The sequence below is a fragment of the Pseudophryne corroboree genome, chromosome 1, assembly GCF_028390025.1.
Source record: "Pseudophryne corroboree isolate aPseCor3 chromosome 1, aPseCor3.hap2, whole genome shotgun sequence".
Classification (NCBI taxonomy): Eukaryota; Metazoa; Chordata; class Amphibia; order Anura; family Myobatrachidae; genus Pseudophryne; species Pseudophryne corroboree.
Window position 1 is genome coordinate 44,548,933 of NC_086444.1, and position 23,006 is coordinate 44,571,938.

Here is a 23,006-nt window from a genome sequence, read left to right on the forward strand (position 1 = left end):
GTGTGATGAACGGGGGGAGAGATGGGTGCTGAGCAGGGGGAGAGATGTGTGATGAGCGGGGGGAGAGTTGGGTGCTGAGCGGGGGGAGAGTTGGGTGCTGAGCGGGGGGAGAGATGTGTGCTGAGCTGGGGGAGAGATGTGTGCTGAGCGGGGGGAGAGATGTGTGATGAGCGGGGGGAGAGATGTGTGATGAGCGGGGGGAGAAATGGGTGCTGAGCGGGGGGGAGAGATGTGTGATGAGCGGGGGGAGAGATGTGTGATGAGCGGGGGGAGAAATGGGTGCTGAGCGGGGGGGAGAGATGTGTGATGAGCGGGGGGAGAGATGTGTGATGAGCGGGGGGAGAGATGTGTGATGTGTGATGAGCGGGGGGGAGAGATGTGTGATGAGCGGGGGGAGAGATGTGTGATGTGTGATGAGCGGGGGGAGAGATGGGTGCTGGCTGAGCGGGGGGAGAGATGTGTGCTGAGCTGGGGGAGAGATGTGTGATGAGCGGGGGGAGAGATGTGTGATGAGCGGGGGTGGGGGGAGAGATGTGTGCTGAGCTGGGGGAGAGATGTGTGATGAGCGGGGGGAGAGATGGGTGCTGAGCGGGGGGAGAGATATGTGATGTGTGATGAGCGGGGGGAGAGATGGGTGCTGAGCGGGGGGAGAGATGTGTGATGAGTGATGAGCGGGGGGAGAGATGGGTGCTGAGCGGGGGGAGAGATGTGTGCTGAGCTGGGGGAGAGATGTGTGATGAGCGGGGGGAGAGATGTGTGTGTGTTGATCGGGGGAGAGATGTGTGCTGAGCGGGGGGAGAGATGCGTGATGAGCGGGGAGAGAGATGAGTGACGAGCGAGGGGAGAGATGTGTGCAGATGTGCTGAGCGGGGGAGAGATGTGTGCTGAGCGGGGGGAGAGATGTGTGCTGAGCGGGGGAGAGATGTGTGCTGAGCGGGGGAGAGATGTGTGCTTAGCGGGGGAGGGATGTGTGCTGAGCGGGGGGGAGAGATGAGTGATGAGCGGGGGAGAGATGAGTGATGAGCGGGGGGAGAGCTGTGTGCTGAACGGTGGAGAGACGAGCGCTCGCTGAGCGGGTGGAGAGATGAGTGCCTAGCGGGGGGCTGAACTCTGGGAACATGTGTACTGGCCTTTATAGGCTGCTGTCAGATATGTCCCATCATGCTTTGCTCCAGTGCCAGGCGTGTCTCTGCACAGCTTGAGACTTCATGCAAGCCTCAATCAAGCTAAGGGGCTGGGCAGAGATAACGGTTCGGGTATGAAATGTCGACAGTCATAATGTAAGTGTTGACCATATTCATCATGTAGACAGTGATGAAACGTTGACATGTTAGAATGTCGACCTTTCGTCCTGGTGGCCCAGCGGTCACTTACCTTCTACTGGCAGCTGCAACAGCGTCCCCTGTCAACATTTTAGAATCTCGACCTATTGCCTGTCGGCATTTATAAATGGCGAAAAAAATTTCCTGACATTTTGACTACATTCTGAGACAACAGCGTTCGCTTTTCTTAATTATTCAAGTGCTGGGAACTGTTAGCAGCCATATTAGTGGTTTCCCATTGCATCCAACCAGCTTCTAGCTTTCATTTATCAGGTACATTCTATATAATGATTGCTCAAAGCTGATTGGCTGCTATAGAAAACTTCCCCACCTCTACCTAGTGATTACCAAACTGGGTAGTGGCACCTTGAAGTGGGGTACTTGCAGGGGATCCTCAGGCTGGCAGTGGCGCTGAAAGGGGGGGGGGGGCGAGTACAAATTAACCGGACCTGGGCTGAGGGAGGGGCTTGAGTCCTCAACCCACTCCCCCTCAGTATACCTGTGCTGTGGCTTTCAGCACTGGTGCCGTCTACCTGGCGCCACACATAGAAAGGATAGACTCTGACACTGTGCCAGCGTCATGTTCCTATATATCACCGGGAAGATGGTGCGGCTGGAGAGGTGGACCCGCTTCCTGTTCAATTAAGGTAGGAAGCAGTTGCCCTCCTCCGTAAACCCCCCCCCCCCGTGTTGAAATTGCACCCCCTATGGATTGCAATTATTTTTTATTATATAAATAGAGTAACAGGTGTCGCCACGCCCACTTTTTTAAGCCACACCCCCTTTACCGGGGCACAGCGTGGCTCTCTACGCCCCTGCAGGCTGCTGGTCCAATACTGAATAACATTATTTCTAGTTAATCTGATAGGCAAACCCTTTATGGTGGCTGCAAATCTTCAAATACTGTAAGTGGACAAACAGAAGTATAGCCCTGTCTACCCCCACACAATGGAGTTTATGGATGGATAGCACAAATTACTTATTTAAAAAAAAATGACTGTTACTATAGCATCCCGTGATTCAAGAAAGTCTAGGAACTACTGCTCTATGGGACATTAAGGAAAAGCAACAAGGAATAGTGGCAGGTTATAAGGGCGGAATTCAATTGCTTTTTTAAAACATCTAAACTAATGGGCGTCTATCGGAGCCATTCAATCGTTGCACCCCTCAGATGCTCATTAAACCTGAGTCGTGTTTAGCTGCTTTTCGCGACCAAATTAAAGCCGATAATTAAAGGGTGCCCAAAACAATTGAATTGTACCAATGGGCACCCATAAATTATCACACCTTAAAAACAATTGAATTCCGTTCTATGAATGCTTTAGGATTTCTTTTAACGTAATGTTTAAAGTGTTTCTGTAAAATAAACTAATTATCTAATATTAAACTGCTTCCCATTCAATCGCTAAAGGAAACCTATGTATTTATAGATTTTTTATTTTTTTTTGTACTTTTTTTTTTACATTAACACAGAAACATTTTTATAAATAGAAAAATAATTTGGCATGACAAATCATACATAATTTCAAGTTCTGGTACATCAAACAATATTCGCCATCTTTGGATATTTTAGTCGTACTCCAAAATGTTTGCACAGAAATCTTACAGAAAACCACAAGCAGTGTATGTACAAAACGGGCCTCAATATAGAACAGCAGATATCGTAAAGCATGTGAGAATGCATTTGTGTCAAGGGGTGAGTTCTGGGAATAAATAGCGACAGTCCGGTAGACCCTGGAAAGTAGCGCGGTGAGCCACCATGTGAGTAATTATACGCTGGCCACATTGGATCACGTGCAGTTCCCCTCAACCGGAACACCCAACACTGTGTCTCAGTCCAATGCAGTAATTGTAGCTCCATTGAAAGGGGAAAATAGGAAATTTGTAATAATCTGCTATAATATAATGTTACAATTCCAAGTTGAAAACATGTTATTATTCTCCGTGTGTTTTATAAATTCTTTTTCAATTCTTTTTCAAAGACACACTTGAAATTTACGATCAAAGTCCAATTTAACAAAGAAGTTTTCTGACATAAAGCCTATGTTAAAGCTGAAAAAATAATGCCACTGGATGAAAACAGTGTCTTAATAATTATGTTCTACATCGTTCAACTTAATGGTGCATATGCAATCTTTATGATTGGTTTGTGTAGTGTTGATGTATCATACGTAGCTTATATAGGATCAACCTTTCGTGTCAAGTTCTTCGAAACTTTAACTAGCCCCCTACTCATTCCCAGGGGCAGACACGATTTAAAATATTTGTGTCTTTAAAATAAAAATAAATTACTTTTTATTTTATTTTCAGAGTGCTTCAAATACAACCCCAGGTCTTACCAAATTCAAAAAGGTAAAGTGTATTAGTATAAAAAAAAAAATGTACATGCATATATGGGTATCAGACCTGTTAAGTATCTTTGGAATGATTCTGCGACTGTAAATAACAATACAATTTTATAGAGCTTGTATACAAAAGGAAAATAATCTACAAGGGTCAATGGCATCAATTGTGTTTCGTTAAGGTGGACCTCATCACCCCCCCGACAGACAGAAACGAGGCATTCTGTGCTCTGAGCCACTATCCTTGTGTCCAGCCTATCAATTCAAGAGGAACTAGTGACATCATTGAGGCTTGAAGCACTTGGTGCCTCATACCTCAGTGACCGCTGTAGTTTGCAGCCTAAAGGGTGGTTCAGTCCAGAAAATCTTGATTGCTTCCAGTGTGTGTGTCGATGATGATATGGCAGATAATGCTGTTTTAAGTATTGGTTTTAGCAAGCGGTGCATGGTTCAACGTCATATTCCAAGGATCGCTGCCTAGAAAGAACTGCTGTGGAGAAATATTTTCATTATGTGCCAAAGAAAAGGCATAAAGCCCCCCGTTTCTGTCCGATTCCAGGCGTGCTCTCTCCAGGAGCTTCAGAGGAGAATCCTCATATTGTGCTTCCAAGTCTTGCAAATGTAGGATGTTTCTTGGCTCTTCAAGTAGTTGCTTTGGACTAGGTCCTGGTAGACAAATGGCCCCAGCAGGCACGTGGTTGCTGTTGTTCTCTAGACTCGGCGGTATCATCATGAAGCTCTCATCTTCTGGGTGGTTGTTGTGTGTAAACAATAGACTGGATGTTCTCCAGCCCGCTGGCTTCCTCCCTCTCCTGGGCCTGGACATCCGGCAGCTTTGTCTCTTGATATGGCGATGGAGGTGGTCGGACCTGGTGAAGCTCTTGTAGCAGAACTCGCACTGGTAGGGCCGGATCCCTGTGTGGATTCGCATGTGGTTCTTCAGATCATAGTTATGGACAAACTTGGCGTTGCAGTGGATGCACAGGTAAGGCCTCTCCCCGGTATGTTTCCGCATGTGAATCTTCAGTTTGTCCTGCCTGAGAAAAAGAAATGAACATTAAAAAATAATATACATCATAATAATATAATATAAAATAATACAAACATTCTAAAGTAATATACCCTATAGATATTTTATAGGAGTGCTGCGAGCATGTCACTGAAGTGGTTGCAAACTCAGACACTAAGGCCCTCATTCCGAGTTAAGTTAAAAAAACTGTGCATGCGTATGCACCGCAATGCGCACGCGCGGCATACAGGTACAACGAGCATCGTGGTTTTGCACAGGTTCTAGCGACGCTTTCAGTCGCACTGGCGGACGCAAGGAGATTGACAGGAAGAGGGAGTTTCTGGGTGTCAACTGACCGTTTTCTGGGAGTGTTTGGAAAAACGCAGGCGTGGCCGGGCGTTTGCTGGGCGGGTATCTGACGTCATTACTGTGTCACTCGTCGCACAGAATAAGTAACTACAGGGCTGGTCTTGTTTTGCACAAAATGTGTTTGCAGGCGCTCTGCTGCACAGGCGTTCGCACTCCTGCAAAGCGAAAATACACTCCCCCGTGGGCGGCGACTATGCGTTTGCACGGCTGCTAAAAGTAGCTAGTGAGTGATCAACTTGGAATGAGGGCCTTAGGGCCTAATTCAGACCTGATCGTAGCAACAAATTTGTTAGCAGATGGGCAAAACCATGTGCACTGCAGGGGGGAAATCTTACTCTCTAATTATAAGCAACAACCTTCGGGAAGAGAAATGGGGACAGTTCTGAAAAAAACATGAAGCATTTGGATCCTTCTAATGCTTGGCGCACACAGGGTATGATTCATGTTTGTAAGCAAAGCCAAAACTTCAAGCAACTAGGCAAAACCATGTGCACTGCAGGTGGGGCAGATGTAACATGTGCAGAGAGAGTTAGATTTGGGTGGGGTGTGTTCAAACTAAAATCAAAATTGCAGTGTAAAAATAAAGCAGCCGGTATAAAACGGAATTGGGAGCTCTGTAACGATATAGCGGGTAAAGCACACGCTATATAGCTCCCCTGATCAGCCGATTATTGCCTGATTGGCCAGATAATTGGATAGTTTGTAGTATGGTATGCCGGTGGCCGGCCTCCCGGCGACCAGCATACCGGCGCCGGGAGCCCGACCGCCGGCATACCGACAGCATTGCGAGCGCAAAGGAGCCACGCTATTTATTCTCCCTCCAGGGGGGTCGTGGACCCCCACGAGGGAGAATATCTGTTGGTATGCCGGGTGTCGGGATTCCGGCGCTGGTATACTATGTGCCGGGATCCTGACATTCGGCATACTGAAGACCACCCGTTTGTACGTTGTACCTAGCTTAATTCGGTATGCTACATGTGGGCCTCAGGGGGAAATGTATTGTCATAATCGTTGATTTGCAGCTGTTTTTTTGTTGTTGCAGGAGTTAAAGCAGCAATATTTTTAAAGGGCAAAATTCTGCAGTTCGGTTTGGAAAAAAATATATTTTCCAACCCAAAACACAGTGTTTTTCCCAGCCATTGTATTCTAGACATTAGCTGCACTCCTGGCGCTGGGCTGTTGTGTGACACAACCTAGTAAGGAAGACAGATGGTTATCTTCTCTGTCTATGGCGCACACTATAGGGGCACCCACAACAGAGAATGCAGCTGATAATAGATTTCAGACTTTTTTTTTTTTACGATTCAACATCCGTGACTTGTTTGGAAAATAACATTACAGAGGACTGGGAGAGAGATGTATTACACTTTGTAAAAAGGGGACCATTAGAGAGGTGTTGCCTATAGCAACCAATTAGGTTCGTAGCTATCCATACCTCCCAACTTTATCCTGAATTGCAGAGGGCAGCTGTGTGTGCCTCCAGAATCAGGGGGCGCGGCATCGTGACTAGGGGTGTGGCCTTGCAGGAAATGACGCCCCACTTTTCATCACTGTGGAGGCACGTCCAGCGCTCCCATAGCTGCTGGCCGTGACCCCAGTCTCTCTCTCCCGTGAATAGATGCCGTGTACATGCGCACATAATCTGTTCACCGGGGGGGCATCGCAACTCCATCCCTAAACCCACCGCGGGACACTGCAGCCCGCCGTTGGTGCGGCGGGACAGTGCCCGAAAAACGGGACAGTTGGGAACTATGGCTATCATTTACCAAGTTAATTCTATAAAATGATAGAAAGAATGTGATTGGTTGCTATGGGCTACCGCCTGGAAACTGATACAGCTGTGCAAAGCCGGAAGAACAAAGAGACTGAAGCTGTTTGTGAATAGAATACACATGATACTAACAGGTAAAAATGAAAAGTGATGATGTTGCTCATATCAACCAATCAAATTCTGTCTATTGCTTCTCAGTTGCATCCCAGAAAATGATAGGCAGAATCTGATTGGTTGCTATGGCAACAGCACCACTTTTCATTTTTTGAAGCTTTAGTAAATGTACCCCTAATAGAGTTTCTTTTCTTTCTGTTGCTGGGGTATATATTATGTGCTATGTGCCTGTTTAGCACCCCCCCTCCTACCCCCTCCATCCACCCATCTATGTGACTGTCTGTTAGCCGCGCAAATGATAGCATGTAAAATTAAATGGAACACTGCGAGTAACAGCTGAATATAAATAACCGGGACGCCACATTATATAACTGCCTATTGTGTATCTGCCAGGCTCCGTCTATGCCTCCTGCACCTCCTCTCAGTGTCTAGAGGACATCTCTTCATGTAACGCGCCCCCACCTTTATTCTATCTCCATATTTACTGCATTTATGCAGCTGACAGCAGAGATTGGGGTATACAGAGATAATATTCTATGTTCCGCTGGTCGTCTCCATACACAGGCCACATCTCCCCTCTCTCCTCTCTGTACTACAATAGGGGATGCGGCTGTTCCACATAATATTCATCTCAATCTGTATTTGGTTGCAAAATGTCATATGTTTCTCTGGTGGAATTTGGCCTTATGCGTTGCCGGGATATTGGTGTTATATGGGGGTTGGGTGACTGGCGGTCGGGATCCCGGCCGCCAGAATGCCGGCATGGGGAAGAGCGCAACAAAGTCTTTTGCGAGCTCGCTGCGCTCACCACAGGTTCTATTCCCACACTATGGGTGTCGTGGAGGGATGCGGTCAATTTACCTACAATCAAATTCTCAACGGTGAAAATCCCGACATTTAAAATATTAATAATGTCAAAATACAGGCATTTAAAATGTCGACAGGTCAAAAAGTCAACATGAGTTTTTCATGATTTTTTCATTGAAACCGACTAGTTCATACTTTACCACTCCAGTGGACGTGGAGGGGGATTATAATAGCGTGCCGAGCGCAGCTAGGCACCGCGCCCGAAGCACGGCGAGCCATGTGAGGGGATGCTGTACACTTATACGGTGTCCATGTCGACCCATGTCGACATACACACCCAAAAAACACTGAAAAACTCGTGTTGAGTTTTTGACCTGTCACATTTTAAATGTCGGTATTTTGACCGTCGGTCAGTTGTTGTTGAGATTTTGACCGTCGGGATTTAGATTGTAGGTATTTCACACTAAACCCGTCGTGGACACCCACGAGTGGGAACAGCCCTCGGCCCCCTGTCGGCATTGTGGCAGTCAGGATCCCGGCGTCGGTATCATGACTACATCCTGTAGCATGGGGCTTTTAATATATTTTGGGAGAGATGTATCAATGATCGCATTTATAAGGTGATCATTAACGAACGTTAATGAACATATCTATAAGGACTACTGTGCCATAGGACCACAGCAGATTCCGGAGATAGCGGCTGCCAACACTTTCGTATTTTGGGAAGTAGCTAGATGCAGTAAAACCTCAAAAAGCTAAAAAAAATTCTGAGGTTTCTTTGCAAAAAGAGTTTTGAGACATCCTGGCCCTTTGGGGGTCATTCCGAGTTGTTCGCTCGCAAGCTGCTTTTAGCAGCTTTGCACACGCTAAGCCGCCGCCTACTGGGAGTGAATCTTAGCTTATCAAAATTGCGAACGAAAGATTAGCAGAATTGCGAATAGACACTTCTTAGCAGGTTCTGAGTAGCTCCAGACTTACTCGGCATCTGCGATCAGTTCAGTCATTTTCGTTCCTGGTTTGACGTCACAAACACACCCAGCGTTCGCCCAGACACTCCTCCGTTTCTCCAGCCACTCCCGCGTTTTTCCCAGAAACGGTAGCGTTTTTTCGCACACACCCATAAAACGGCCAGTTTCCGCCCAGAAACACCCACTTCCTGTCAATCACATTACGATCACCAGAACGAAGAAAAAACCTTGTAATGCCGTGAGTAAAATACCTAACTGCATAGCAAATTTACTTGGCGCAGTCGCACTGCGGACATTGCGCATGCGCATTAGCGACTAATCGCTCCGTTGCGAGAAAAAAATAACGAGCGAACAACTCGGAATGACCCCCTTTGTGAGCTATTAATGCAATGTGGGTCTGTCTGTGGGGAGAGATTGTAAGCAAGCAGAGAAATTCCATTAATCGCACTGCATCCTGGTCTGCATGACGTCACATGTTCGGGTGGCGGAGCCGGCATATTGCCCTGCTAAAGCCCTGACCATAGATTGATTTGGTATCACCACGATCCTTAGAACCAGCAGTGAGATCCGGCAATGCTGAGCTCTATCTCTTATTACTAGGTCCCTCTTCTGTGTTACCTCACAGGCAGTACCACTTATCTGATCACCACCCATTCTATCTGGCACCGCCATCCCGCCTCTCTAGTCATAATATGTATAATATATATATACAACAGCTCAGAGAATAGGCTGGGACGGGACGCAGAGGCCTCTTGTGCCAGCCACAAATGTACATGTAAAAGGTCCCATAACAGGAGAGGGATATAGGTATATAACATGGTGCATGAGCTTGGTTCCTCCTGATCATGTAACCATAGAAACTATGAGGTGAAAGAAAACAATGAATAAAGATGGATTTCAAATTATATAAAAGATGTAAAACAAATCCTGTCTGACGGTAATCTATTGTATATATGGGGGACATTTACTAAGCAGTGATAAGAGCGGAGGAGAGAGCCAGTGGAGATGTTGCCCCATCAACCAATCAGCAGCTGTGTATCATTTTATAGTATGCAAGTTATAGATTCTACTTCAGTGCTGATTGGTTGCCACGGGCAACTTCTCCACTGGCTCACGTCTCTGTTCTTATCACTGCTTAATAAATGTCCCCATAGATCTGTATGAAACGATATTCCTTATTATTATAATTCCAGGATCAATTCATGCCATACTTGGTCTCTCTCCTGGGAGGCTCACAAAGTTTTTGGGAGTCACACATACTGCAATAGTGGGGCACCCCCACCCCTCCCCGCCATCCTGCCCCCATCCTAGTGAACAGAATAACCGCCCGCCCCAACCCTGCACCCCCAACACACAGTCCATACTGCCATAGGCCCAGTGTCGGACTGGGGCATGAGGGGCCCACTGGGGGAATGCAGTGATAGGGGCCCATACTTAGGGGTGTGGCCAGCCTACAAAGGGGGTGTGGCCAGCCTCCACAGAGGCTTGAAATACACAATAGTTTAGTGCAGTGTAATGCAACATATCTACCATGTATAATACAAGTGCACAGTCTGGAACCTGATCCCTAGAGGAAGGAGTGGGCCCTCAGGCAGTGGGGCCCACCGGTGGTTTCCCTGGTGCCCCTGTGGGCCAGTCCGACCCTGCATAGGCCCTCTGAGTACACTCCCAGAGGGGAGCAATGAAATGACCTTTTACCTGGGCTGAGGAATCATGTTTAGAAAGTATCACCTGTGTTTACCAGACAATATTACCCTGCACTATGGAAAACAGACGTATTCCGTATATGGGTCGGAGGGCACTAGGGGGTTTATTTACTAAGACTTGGATGGAGATAAAGTGGACGGAGATAAAGTACCAGCCAATCAGCTCCTAACTGTCATGTCACAGGCTATGTTTGAAAAATGACAGGTAGGAGCTGATTGTCTGGTACTTTCTCCACTTTATCTCCATCCAAGGTTTAGTAAATAGACTGCTAAGGGGGACATTTACTAAGCAGTGATAAGAGCGGAGAAGTGAGCCAGTGGAGAAGTTGTCCCATCAACCAATCAGCAGCTCTCTATCATTTTATAGTATGCAAATTATAGATGATGCTTCAGTGCTGATTGGTTGCCATGGGCAACTTCTCCACTTGCTCACTTCTCCGCTCTTATCACTGCTTAGTAAATGTCCCTCTAAGTTCCCTATGGCGTCCATATTTACATCTGTAAATGTGGGGTCGCACATATATGAAAGAGGAGAGTCAGCTTTGATCACCAAACAATATCGCCTAGTGACATGAAAATAAAATGGTTTACCATAGATGGGGAAGGGCACATTGTGCCCCCTCTGCCCCATACTGGCCTACTCACACATGGGAGCACCCTGTCTTGAAAGAGGGGAGTCTCCTCTTATAATGATACAGTTACAGGGGGTCATTCCGAGTTGATCGTAGCTGTGCTAAATTTAGCACAGCTACGATCATGTTCCCTGACATGCGGAGGGATGCCCAGTACTGGGCTAGTCCGCCCCGCACGTCAGTGCCGGCCCCCCCGCACAAATACAAAATCATCGCACAGCGGCAATGCCTTTGTATTTGAGGAGTAACTCCCAGCCAGCATTGCTCCTGTGGCTGGCCAGGAGTTAATTGCGGCCAGCAGCAGCGTGAGACGTCACCAGTGCCGCGGCCCGCCCCTCCCCCCGACGGTCCGGCCATGCCTGCGTTGGGCGGACCGCTCCCCCTAAACGGCGGCTTAACGCCGCCGTCCAGCCCCCTCCCGCCCAGCGACCGCCTCTGTCTCAGAGGCGATCGCCAGGCAATGAAAGCTGCCATGCGCCGGCGCCGGCGCAGTTCTGACCCGATCGCTGTGCTGTGACAAACTGCAGCGAGCGATCGGAATGACCCCCACAGATACAATACACAAAAAATATGATGTTTTCCACAGAGTTGGAAGGGAAGGGGGGGGGGGGGATCTAAAGCCCATATCTCCCCCATCTTGTGTCATATAAAAAACAAGTCGTCCCTCATTTAATGGGGTAGGTTTTCTAGTTTGTAAAATGGTAGGCCTCGCTGGGTCACCATGTTCTTCCTACGCGTAGAAAGCCTTTAAATTGAGACAGCATAAATAAAAAAATAAAAAAAATGCATTTTCATTTCAAGTGCAGATTATTATTTTTTTACAAGACCCACATAGAGGGCGGAGTCAGAGGTGGAGACAGTGGTGATGTGGGACGCAATGGGATGATGCTTTGAGTCTGTGCGTGCGCCAGAGTCGCACAACTCATGCTTCCTGATGGTAAAAGGAGTCACAGAACAAATTTGAATGCAGAGAGAGAGAGGCAATTTCAGTGTCCGGAAACAGGGGAGTGGCTAGCTGGACGTGGGAGTGTCAAGGTTGTGTCGCCACCAGCAACTGCATCTTTTATCGCAGTTGCACTAACACTGGCGGCCATGTTCAGGCAGATTAGCGCTGCAGCCAGAGGATGTCTCAGTAGGAAGTCCTTTGGCTGCGGCATTATAGCATAAAGTCACAGTCACTCTGCGCACATAGACTGTGTCCGCCTCTGAATACGTCCCTGAATCCCACGCTATACTATTTTGGAAAGATGGATTATTGATGAAACAAGAACCACAAAATATTTATTTGTGGTGCTTATAATAAACCGCTTTTTTATGGCCATTTGAGGTAAAAAAAAAAAAAGTGTAAACAGACTAAGGGGGGCATGTACCAAGCAGTGATAAAAGTGGAGAAGTGAGCCAGCGGAGAAGTTGCCCACGGCAACCAATCAGCATTGACGTAACATTTAGAATTTGCATACTATAAACATATACAAAGCAGCTGATTGGTTGCCATGGGCAGCTTCTCCACTGGCTCACTTCTCCACTTTTATCACTGCTTAGTACATGTCCCCCTTAGGGAGATATTCAATTAGCTATGGTAATTAACAGCGGCTAACTGATCCCCAGGGGCTATTCAATTATCCCCGACAGCCGGCAGTATCGTGGATTTTTTGTCACCTACCCGAGCAGGAAAAAAAAAATCCACGATACAAGACCTGTTTTTGCAAATGCAGCCGCGAAAACACATGGGTCTTGGAACTTATCCCGGATCCTATCAAAGGTGTGCGCAGGGGGGGTGCCTGGTGCGCACAGGCACCCGCTAATGTCTGGCAGCCCGATCTCACATGCCTGATGCAGCGATCGCCGAGCAGGCTGATTACTGTCCCCTCTGTGCTGCACCCTGTCAGGAATGCATTACTGACTGGATGCCTGGGTTAATCAAGGGTGCCACTGACACCGGCTTTCAAATACCAGCTCCACCATCACAAACAGTGTGATGTGACGTGATTACGTCATGCTACTCGCATGCCCACCCGTTACACCCGCCACATACATACCTCTCTCCTTCTATGCTATGCCAACGCCGGCCACTGATGAGGAGCAGCATGCAGCCAGCGTTCCTTTTAGGAAGACAAATTCAATACTAGCAGACGGTCTGCAGCAGCATTGACACGTCACTTGTTTTTCCAGCAGCAGCACTAGTCTGCGACTGTCAGTGTCAGTGAGTGACTGACTTGTAAATAAGCTGGTGCAGCTTGCAGGGGAAAGAGAGGGGAAGCCAGACCAGGCTGAGGAGGAGCACTGTAATTGCAGTGAGTGCCATCAGGGGTGTTTGGTGCACACCACAACATCTGACAATGTATCTGCTTTATTAGGATTGGTACAAAGATGGATATTTTATATGTGTTGACCATCAATAGATGGTACTAAACACGCCCAAAAGGCGGTGCTAGACCCCCCCCCCCCCCCCTCCCCCACCCCTGATAATGACCATCAGGCAAAAATTGTGGTAAAAGTCAGTTGTTTTTGTCCGAAAAATTTCCTGGGGTAATTGAATATCCCACTACAAAATACTCCCTACCAAGTTCATGGAGCTGAGACCTAGCAATGTGCCAGCTTGCTAGACCCGTCAAGTTCCTGGATCACATGTCTGAAAGGGATATAAGTTTTTTTGTTTTTTTTTGAGTGATTTGAAGCCACTTTAAAAAATTCTTTAAAAAAACACCTGTAACTCTCACCTGCAATCTTAAAAACACCAGTCCCATCTATACAAGGCTTCAGTATGAATTACCGACGGCCGGTATGCCGAACGTCAATATACCGATGGCGGCATCCCGGCCACCGGTAAGCCGGAAGCAGGGAGAGTGCTAGACTGCCCCTTGCGTGCACGGTGGCTCGCTGCGTTCACCACAGGTTATAGTCTCCCTCTATGGGTGTTGTGGACACCCACAGAGAGAGAATCACCTACCGCGCCGGTATTCCGGCTGCAGCATTTCACCACTAGTTGGGATTCCAGTGTCGTCATTGTGCCCTGGGATCCCAACTAGCGGTATTTTAACCGGTCCCCTATACAACACCCCCACATGTCTTTTCTGTCTCTCCACATAAATGTCATCCACGTACCATGTCTTTTAACCCATTATTCTGCAGAATAATACCCCCACATGTAATTATTGGCCTCTTAAGCTGGCTGAAAACTTGTAACTGACTAATAATTGATCATTAGGGGGGGTGTCCCAAGGGTTCTGAACCAAGGGCTTAATTCAGACGTGATGGCAGCAGCAAAAAAAAATTTCTATTGGGTAAAACTGTGTGCACTGAAGGTGGGGCAGATGGAACATGTGCAGAGAGAGTTAGATTTGGGTGGGTTATTTTGTTTCTGTGCAGGGTAATTACTAGCTGCTTGACTTTTACACTGCAATTTAGATTTCAGTTTGAACACACCCCTCCCAAATCTAACTCTCTCTGCACATGTTACATCTGCCCACCTGCAGTGCAGCATGGTTTTACCCATTAGAGAACAATTTTGCTGCTGGGATCAGGTCTGAATTGGGCCCCTAGTCTCTGCATTGTTACTTTAAAATAGTGATTTTTCTCAACTTTGCACCTACCCTGGAGCTTCGGAAAAAAATCTGGTGAAAAAGGTCCTTATTCCATTTATAAACAGACCTTTTTATGCCTTACGTGTACCAGGAGAGAGGTGGGGAGGACAGCGGGGGGACGGGGGATGGGGGACAGAGGAAGGGTGTCTATATTACATGCGTCACTTTACTACATTTCACTGTTAGCTTTTATTCATACACATGCTGCAAAAGTAAGAATGTGGGAAGCATCTGCCCTTTTGCACATTCATAAATGATTTTTAATAAATGCAAATTTCTGTTTAGTTGCTATGGGTTACTGCACCTGTAAACTGTGTTAGTAAACCTATCCCAGGCCCTCATTCAGAGTTGTTCGCTCGTTATTTTTTTTTCGCAACGGAGTGATTAGTCGCTAATGCGCATGCGCAATGTTCGCAGTGCGTCTGCGCCAAGTAAATTTGCTAATAAGTTTGGTATTTTACTCACGGCTTTATGAAGAAATTTCTTTATTCTGGTGATCGGAGTGTGATTGACAGGAAGTGAGTGTTTCTGGGCGGAAACTGGCCGTTTTATGGGTGTGTGCGAAAAAACGCAGCCGTTTCTGTGAAAAACGCGGGAGTGGCTGGAGAAACGGGGGAGTGTCTGGGCGAACGCTGGGTGTGTTTGTGACGTCAAACCAGGAACGAAACTGACTGAACTGATCACACTGGCAGAGTAAGGGTGCATACACACGGTGAGATTCGGACTTATCCGATTCTCACCGTGCGACAGGGGGCCGGGTCGGCACTTAGCCAGTATCGCAAGCACATAATGAGTGTGCTTGCGATGCTGGCTATGTGCGATGTCAATCCTGACTATCTCTTCTATAGAGATAGCCAGGATTGACTTGCCTGCACAGCCTATTTTTTTCTGCCGATGCCGACCGCGCGGGGCCGCGCATCGGCATCGGATCGGGATCGCAAGGTGACTGTCACCTTGCGATCTGCACTATCTTTTCTTCCGATTCTGACTATATAGTCAGAATCGGAAGAAAATATCTTACCGTGTGTACACACCTTTAGTCTGGAGCTACTCAGAAACTGCAAAGAAATTTCTATTCGCAATTCTGCTAATCTTTCGTTCGCAATTCTGCTAAGCTAAGATTCACTCCCAGTAGGCGGCGGCCTAGCGTGTGCAATGTTGCTAAAAGCAGCTAGCGAGCGAACAACTCGGAATGAGGGCCCCAGTACCTACTGTAGAGTAATGGGCAATCAGTAAATTAAATACCTAAATTGGCCACTAGATGTCAGCAGATCTCCAGAATCTACACTGTGCAGGGACAGGGCTCTGTCAGTTTGTTCTCAAAACAGACCTTCATACCCAGATGTTGTTTAATGTTAAGGAGCTAAATGCAAACGTTTTTATTTTCAGGTTGTTGCAGTTCTCCAGTGAACGGAAAGTAAATGACGACCTTTAGGGATGGAAATATTTCTCTCATTTATTTTAATTAGATAGACAGTCATTAGGTTCACCCCATGTCGGAAGGGTCAAAAGGTCGACAAGGAAAAGGCAGACAGTAGAAAAGGTCGACACAAAAAGACAACATGGAAATGGTCAACACAAAAAAGGTTAACACAAGTTTTTCTTTTAAGTTTCTTTTTTTTTTTGAGTGTCATTGTCTATATTTCATCATATGTGACTGCAAATATTACAAACGTATTCTATATCTTTGTATGTCAGTGTTTTGTTATGTTTCAAAAATTATTTAAAAAAAAAAAAAAAAAAAAATTAAAAAGCTTTAAAGGCGCAGGCACCCTATTTTTAATTCTATTTATTAAATATAAATTCACATTTTATTGCATAAAAAAATTGCGCCAGGATCGTATACTGCTTATATGAAGGCGATACTAGACTGCCCTTGTTTGCTTCCCTTAATATCTGTGCCCGGGCCCTCCTGCCAGTATAAACATGACCAGACACATAATACTTTGGGGTATATGCAATTGCCGGCGAATCGCGGCAATTTTTCGGCCGTTTTTTAATTCGACACAATTCGACCGTCGAATTCCGGCAAGTGGGTGCCGGAATTCAACATATTCAATAAAAAACGGATTCGACAGTCCCGCTGTCGAAAAACGGCCGATTTGTCGGATTTTGATTAGACTTGTAAAAATGTAAAAAAAACGGGAAAAACTGTAAAAACCACGAAAAAAAATTGCGTGAGGTCCCCCCTCCTAAGCATAACCAGCCTCGGGCTCTTCGAGCCGGTCCTGGTTCTAAAAATCCGGGGGGGAAATTGACAGGGGATCCCCTGTATTTTTAAAACCAGCACCGGGCTCTGCGCCTGGTGCTGGTGCAAAACATACGGGGGACAAAAAGCGTAGGGGTCCCCCGTATTTTTTACACCAGCATCGGGCTCCACTAGCTGGACAGATAATGACACAGCCGGGGGTCACTTTTATACAGCGCCCTGCGGCCGTGGCATTAAATCACTAACTAGTCACCCCTGGCCGGGGTACCCTGGGGGAGTGGGGACCCCTTCAATCAAGGGGTCCCCCCCAGCCACCCAAGGGCCAGGGGTGAAGCCCGAGGCTGTCCCCCCCATCCAAGGGCTGCGGATGGGGGCCTGATAGCCTTGAGTAAAATGATAGAATATTGTTTTTTCCAGAAGAACTACAAGTCCCAGCAAGCCTCCCCCGCAAGCTGGTACTTGGAGAACCATAAGTACCAGCATGCTGGTGGAAAAACGGGCCCGCTGGTACCTGTAGTTCTACTGGTAAAAAAATACCCAAATAAAAGCAGGAGACACACACCGTGAAAGTAAAAGTTTATTTCATACATGCCGACACATACATACTTACCTATGTTGACCCGCCGACTGCCACGCCCCCCTCGTCACTGAAGAATCCGGGGTACCTGTGAATAAAATTATACTCACCTGATCCAGTGTCCGGATCTTTTAAAATAATCCTCGTACTTGGCAAAACAACAAAACGGCAACCCGGACCAAACGGACTGAAAGGGGTCCCATGTTTACACATGGGACCCCTTTCCACGAATGCCGGGACCCCACGTAACTCCTGTCACAGAGGGTCCCTTCAGCCAATCAGCGAGCGCAACGTCGTGGCACTCTGCTGATTGGCTATGCGCGTCTGAGCTGTCAGACAGCGCATCGCAAAGCCTTACCATTATATTCAATGGTGGGAACTTTGCGGTCAGCGGTGAGGTCACCCGCGGTCAGGTAACCCCACCGCTGACCGCAAAGTTCCCACCATTGAAACTAATGGACGGAGCTGTGCGATGCGCTGTCTGCCAGCAGAAGCGCATACAGCCAATCAGGAGAGTGCCACGAAGTGCCGCTTCCTGATTGGCTGAAGAGACCTTTCTGTGACAGCAGTCACGGGGGGTCTCTGCACTCGGGGAAAGGGGTCCCATGTGTAAACATGGGACCCCTTTCAGTCCGCCTCGTCCGGGTGTTCGTTTTTTTTTTGCCAAGTACGTGGATTATAATAAAAGACCACAGGACACTGGATCAGGTGAGTATAATTTTATTTTCAGGTACACCGTGGATTCTACTTGGACAAGTGGACAGAGGTCGGCGTGTGAACATAGGTAAGTATGTGTATGTCGACATGTGTGAAATAAAGTTTTACTCTCACGGTGTGCGTGTCCTGTTTTTATTTGGGTATTTTTTTTTCAGTAGAACTACAGGTACCAGCGGGCCCGTTTTTCTCCCGCATGCTGGTACTTGTGGTTCTCCAAGTACCAGCTTGCGGGGGAGGCTTGCTGGGACTTGTAGTACTACTGGAAAAAAACAATATTCTTTCAATTTTCAGAAGGTTATCAGCCCCCCATCCGCAGCCCTTGGATGGGGGGGACAGCCTCGGGCTTCACCCCTGGCCCTTGGGTGGCTGGAGGGGGGGGGGCCTTGATTGAAGGGGTCCCCACTCCTCCAGGGTACCCCGGCCAGGGGTGACTAGTTGCGTATTTAATGCCACGGACGCAGGGCGCTGTATAAAAGTGACCCCCGGCTGTGGCATTATCTACCCAGCTAGTGGAGCCCGATGCTGGTGTAAAAAATACGGGGGACCCCTACGCTTTTTGTCCCCCGTATTTTTTGCACCAGCACCAGGCGCAGAGCCCGGTGCTGGTTTTAAAAATACGGGGGATCCCATGTCAGTTTTTTCCCCGGATTTTTAGAACCAGGACCGGCTCGAAGAGCCCGAGGCTGGTTATGCGTAGGAGGGGGGACCCCACGCATTTTTTTTTTGCTGATTTTTACCATTCCATTTAAAAAAATAAAAATAAAAAAAATTATATTTTTTAAAATATATAAATAATACTTGTGCCTCCAAAATAGACAAACCAAGTACCTAATCCCTTCTAATATAAATAGATATGCTATTACCAATAAAAAAAAACACAAAAAAAAACATGTTTTTAAAAAAAATTATTAGATTCCGCCAGCAAAGTGTGGCGGATTGAAAATGACGAATTTACTGTCTAAAAGCACTGTTGTCGAATTTACAATCTTCAATTGAATATACTTTTGTCGAATTGCCGCATTTGTACCTGTTATGCACACCAGTGCCTGCAGGAATGTACTGGTGTCTGAACTGTTATGCACACCAGTGCCTGCAGGAATGTACTGGTGTCTGAACAGATAGGGATGCAAAACAAATGAACTCACAGACAGACTGGGGAATATGACATTACGTACACAGAAGGTGATAGGGTAACAAAATAAACACAAAGTGAACAGAGAAGCCCAGAGGCTAAGAAACTGGGTGTCTCCCTAGTATTAAGAATGCTCAGATGGAAAAAGCAAGATGTTGTGTTTTAATACGTAGAGAACCCGAAATGCTGTTGCTAAGGGCAACAGCAAAACCCTAAAGGGTTACCAACGGGTGTGGCAGTAAACTCCTTGGTCAGAGATGGAATGATAGACACAAGGAGAGTCTCCACAATCCTAATCCTCACTTGCAGTGCACAGGTTCAGCTTACTGCCACTAAACTGACACCTATACACCTTGCACAGTGAGACAGGATTTAGGCAGGCAAATCTGAGAATACAGCCGCAAACTTGCTAAGTTCACAGAGTAGCAAAAGAACCCCAGCAAGTTAAATGACTGACTCCAGTCTTACTGCTAGGTCTGGATTGGCAGAGTGTAGTACCAAATCCCAAGGCCTATATGCAGTAAGCAACAACAAATACAAAGCTACACAGTACTGGCTAACTTTCAGGAACTAACTAACCAACAAAGATTCAGCAGCATCTGCTTAACCTGAGAAGAGGCCTTATATAGCAGGTGCTGTCCACGCCCCACTCAGACCTCACAGACTGTGAGCACAAAAACCAGCACCGGATCCCCTGCCATGCACAGAGCCTGTAACCACTGCACAGCAAAAGACCCGAACCGGAGTATCAGCTGCTCTCAGGTTACTCCGCTAGCACTTGTCTCCCGGTTGCCATGACGACGTGGCAGCACAGGGCAGGAGACCCTAACAGTACCCCCCCTCTGACGAGGGGTCAAAGAACCCCTACCACCGGGTTTATCGGGGAACTGCGAGAAGAAAGAGCGTATCAGTCTGGGGGCATGAAGATCCCAACTGCGCACCCACGACCGCTCCTCCGGGCCATACCCCTTCCAGTGCACCAAAAATGACAGCCGACCCCGAACCATCTTGGAGTCAAGAATCCTTTCAACAACAAACTCCCTCTGGCCACGTATCAGAAGAGGGGAAGGTCTTCCACTGGAAGAAGGATTACTAATCGCCCGTTTTAAAAGGGAACAATGAAATGTTTTATTGATACCCAAAGAACGGGGCAGATCTAACTGAAATGCCACCGGATTGATAACCCTGGTGATCTTATAAGGGCCGATGAACCGGGGGCCTAACTTATGAGATGGCTGTCTCAACTTCAAATTCTTGGTAGACAACCAGACGAAGTCTCCTAATTTGAAGCTGCAGGGTCTTTTCCGCTTATCAAAAACCCTTTTGGTCACTAATGACACAGACACAAGGGCTTTCTTCACTTTCCTCCAAATACCTCTAAGGACCGAAACCACAGAGGAACCACCAGGCGTGGAGTCCAGGGGGTCAAAAGAATTGGCCTTAGGATGATGCCCATAGACACAAAGGAAGGGAGAGATCCCTGTAGCAGAGTGAGCCGCGTTGTTATAGGCAAACTCCGCCATGGACAGATGAGCAACCCAGTCAGTCTGACACTTGGAGACATAACACCTGAGGAACTGCTCCAAGGACTGGTTCACCCTTTCAGTCTGCCCATTAGACTGCGGATGGTAGCCTGACGACAAGCTGACAGAAATCTGGAGATCGGAACAAAATGCCCTCCAGAATTTGGCCACAAACTGAGATCCGCGGTCAGAGACCACATCAAGTGGCAACCCGTGGAGACGCACAACATGCAGCATAAATAATTCAGACAGGCGTCTGGCCGATGGCAGCCCAACCAGTGGAACGAAGTGCGCCATCTTCGAAAACCTGTCAACGACAACCCAGATGGCTGTCATCCCCGAGGATTTGGGCAAGTCCACCACAAAATCCATTGAAATGTGGGTCCATGGCTTAGATGGGATAGAGAGTGGATGTAATGGGCCAACAGGAACCCCTCTAGGAGTCTTATTTCGGGCACAGATGTCACATGCCCGAACCCACTGATCCACATCCTTAGCCACCGAGGGCCACCACACCGCCCTAGATAGCAACTCCCGAGTTCTGGCAATACCCGGGTGACCTGCCGACTTCTTGGCATGGAATTCCAGGAACACTCGCTGTCTTAACCTAGGAGGCACAAACAAAAGACCTACCGGAAGGTCTGGAGGAGCCTGCTCCTGTGCTCTAAGGACTAATGATAAGAGGTCCTGGGTAATGCCCACTTTAATACATGATGGGGACACAATGGGCAACGGCTCCTCGGTGGTCTCCTGGATTGGAGCAAAACTCTGCGAGAGCGCATCAGCCTTGATGTTTTTTGACCCAGGGCGATATGTTATCAAAAAATTAAAGCGAGCAAAAAACAAAGCCCATCGTGCCTGCCTGGCATTGAGATGCTTCGCTGACTCTAAATATGCCAGATTCTTATGGTCGGTGAGAATTGAGACCACAAACTTAGCCCCCTCAAGCCAGTGTCTCCACTCCTCGAGTGCATCCTTAATAGCCAACAATTCCCGGTTACCCACGTCATAATTCATCTCGGCAGGCGAAAATTTACGGGAAAAGTAAGCACAGGGATGAAGGCGATTATCAGACACTCCCATCTGAGAGAGCACTGCCCCAATATCCATCTCAGAGGCATCCACCTCCACCACAAAAGGACGCTCTGGATCTGGGTGTCGCAGCACCTTGGCCGATACAAATGCCCTTTTGAGACGGGCAAAAGCCGCTTTAGCCTCACAAGACCAGTGAGCAACATCCGCCCCTTTCTTAGTGAGTGCCACCAAGGGCGCCACTATAGACGAAAATCCAGCGATAAATCGTCTATAAAAATTCGCAAAGCCCAGGAAACGCTGAAGCGCCTTCAAACTAGTGGGCTGCACCCAATCCAGGACTGCCTGTACCTTGGAACCCTCCATTTGGAAACCTTCTGGGGATATAATATATCCTAGAAATGCGATTTGCTGGACTTCAAATTTGCACTTCTCCAGCTTCGCCCCAAGCCGGTGGTCTCTGAGTTTCTGGAGGACTAAGCGTACATGCTTCCGATGTTCCTCCAGGGAATGGGAGAAGATTAGGATGTCATCTAAGTATACAACTAAGAATCTATCCAAATATTCCCTGAGTACATCGTTCATGAAATCCTGGAAGACTGCCGGGGCATTACAGAGCCCAAAAGGCATCACCAAATATTCATAATGCCCTGAGTGGGTATTAAAGGCAGTCTTCCATTCATCCCCCTCTCTTATTCGGATTAGATTGTACGCCCCGCGTAGGTCAATCTTAGAAAAAATGGTGGCAGTACGAAGCTGGTCAAACAAGACCGAAATGAGAGGCAGTGGGTATGAGTTTTTAATCGTGATACGGTTCAATTCCCTGAAGTCGATGCAGGGTCGCAATGAACCGTCCTTTTTACCCACGAAGAAGAACCCCGACCCAACTGGAGACTGTGAAGGTCTGATAAATCCCTTAGCCAAGTTCTCCTGAATGTACTCTGCCATAGCCTGAGTCTCAGGACGTGACAGGGAGTACAACCTGCTCTTGGGAAGCTTAGCATTTGGCAACAAATCAATGGCACAGTCATAGGGGCGATGGGGAGGTAGTACCTCTGCAACTTTTTTGGAGAACACGTCCGCAAAATCTGCATAACACCCTGGCAATCCTGGCAAACTTAGCTGCGAGAGCCTGACTGGAAGGCTCAAGCAACTCCTGAAACAATCAGTACCCCAACTAAGAATCTCCCCA

The 23,006-nt window shown here is 47.5% G+C and overlaps 1 protein-coding gene across 5 annotated transcripts in view; it reads right to left on the reverse strand.

Moving 5' to 3' along the window:
• Window positions 1–2,780: 2,780 nt before the first annotated feature.
• ZBTB7C (zinc finger and BTB domain containing 7C) overlaps window positions 2,781–23,006 on the reverse strand; it is a 359,497-nt gene continuing 339,271 nt past the window's right edge. For all 5 annotated transcript variants that reach the window (XM_063959049.1, XM_063959057.1, XM_063959066.1 and 2 more), the window contains one exon: window positions 2,781–4,701. In XM_063959049.1, the coding sequence (XP_063815119.1) occupies window positions 4,083–4,701 (619 nt within the window). In that variant the 3' untranslated portion in view covers window positions 2,781–4,082. The remainder of the gene's footprint in view (window positions 4,702–23,006) is intronic.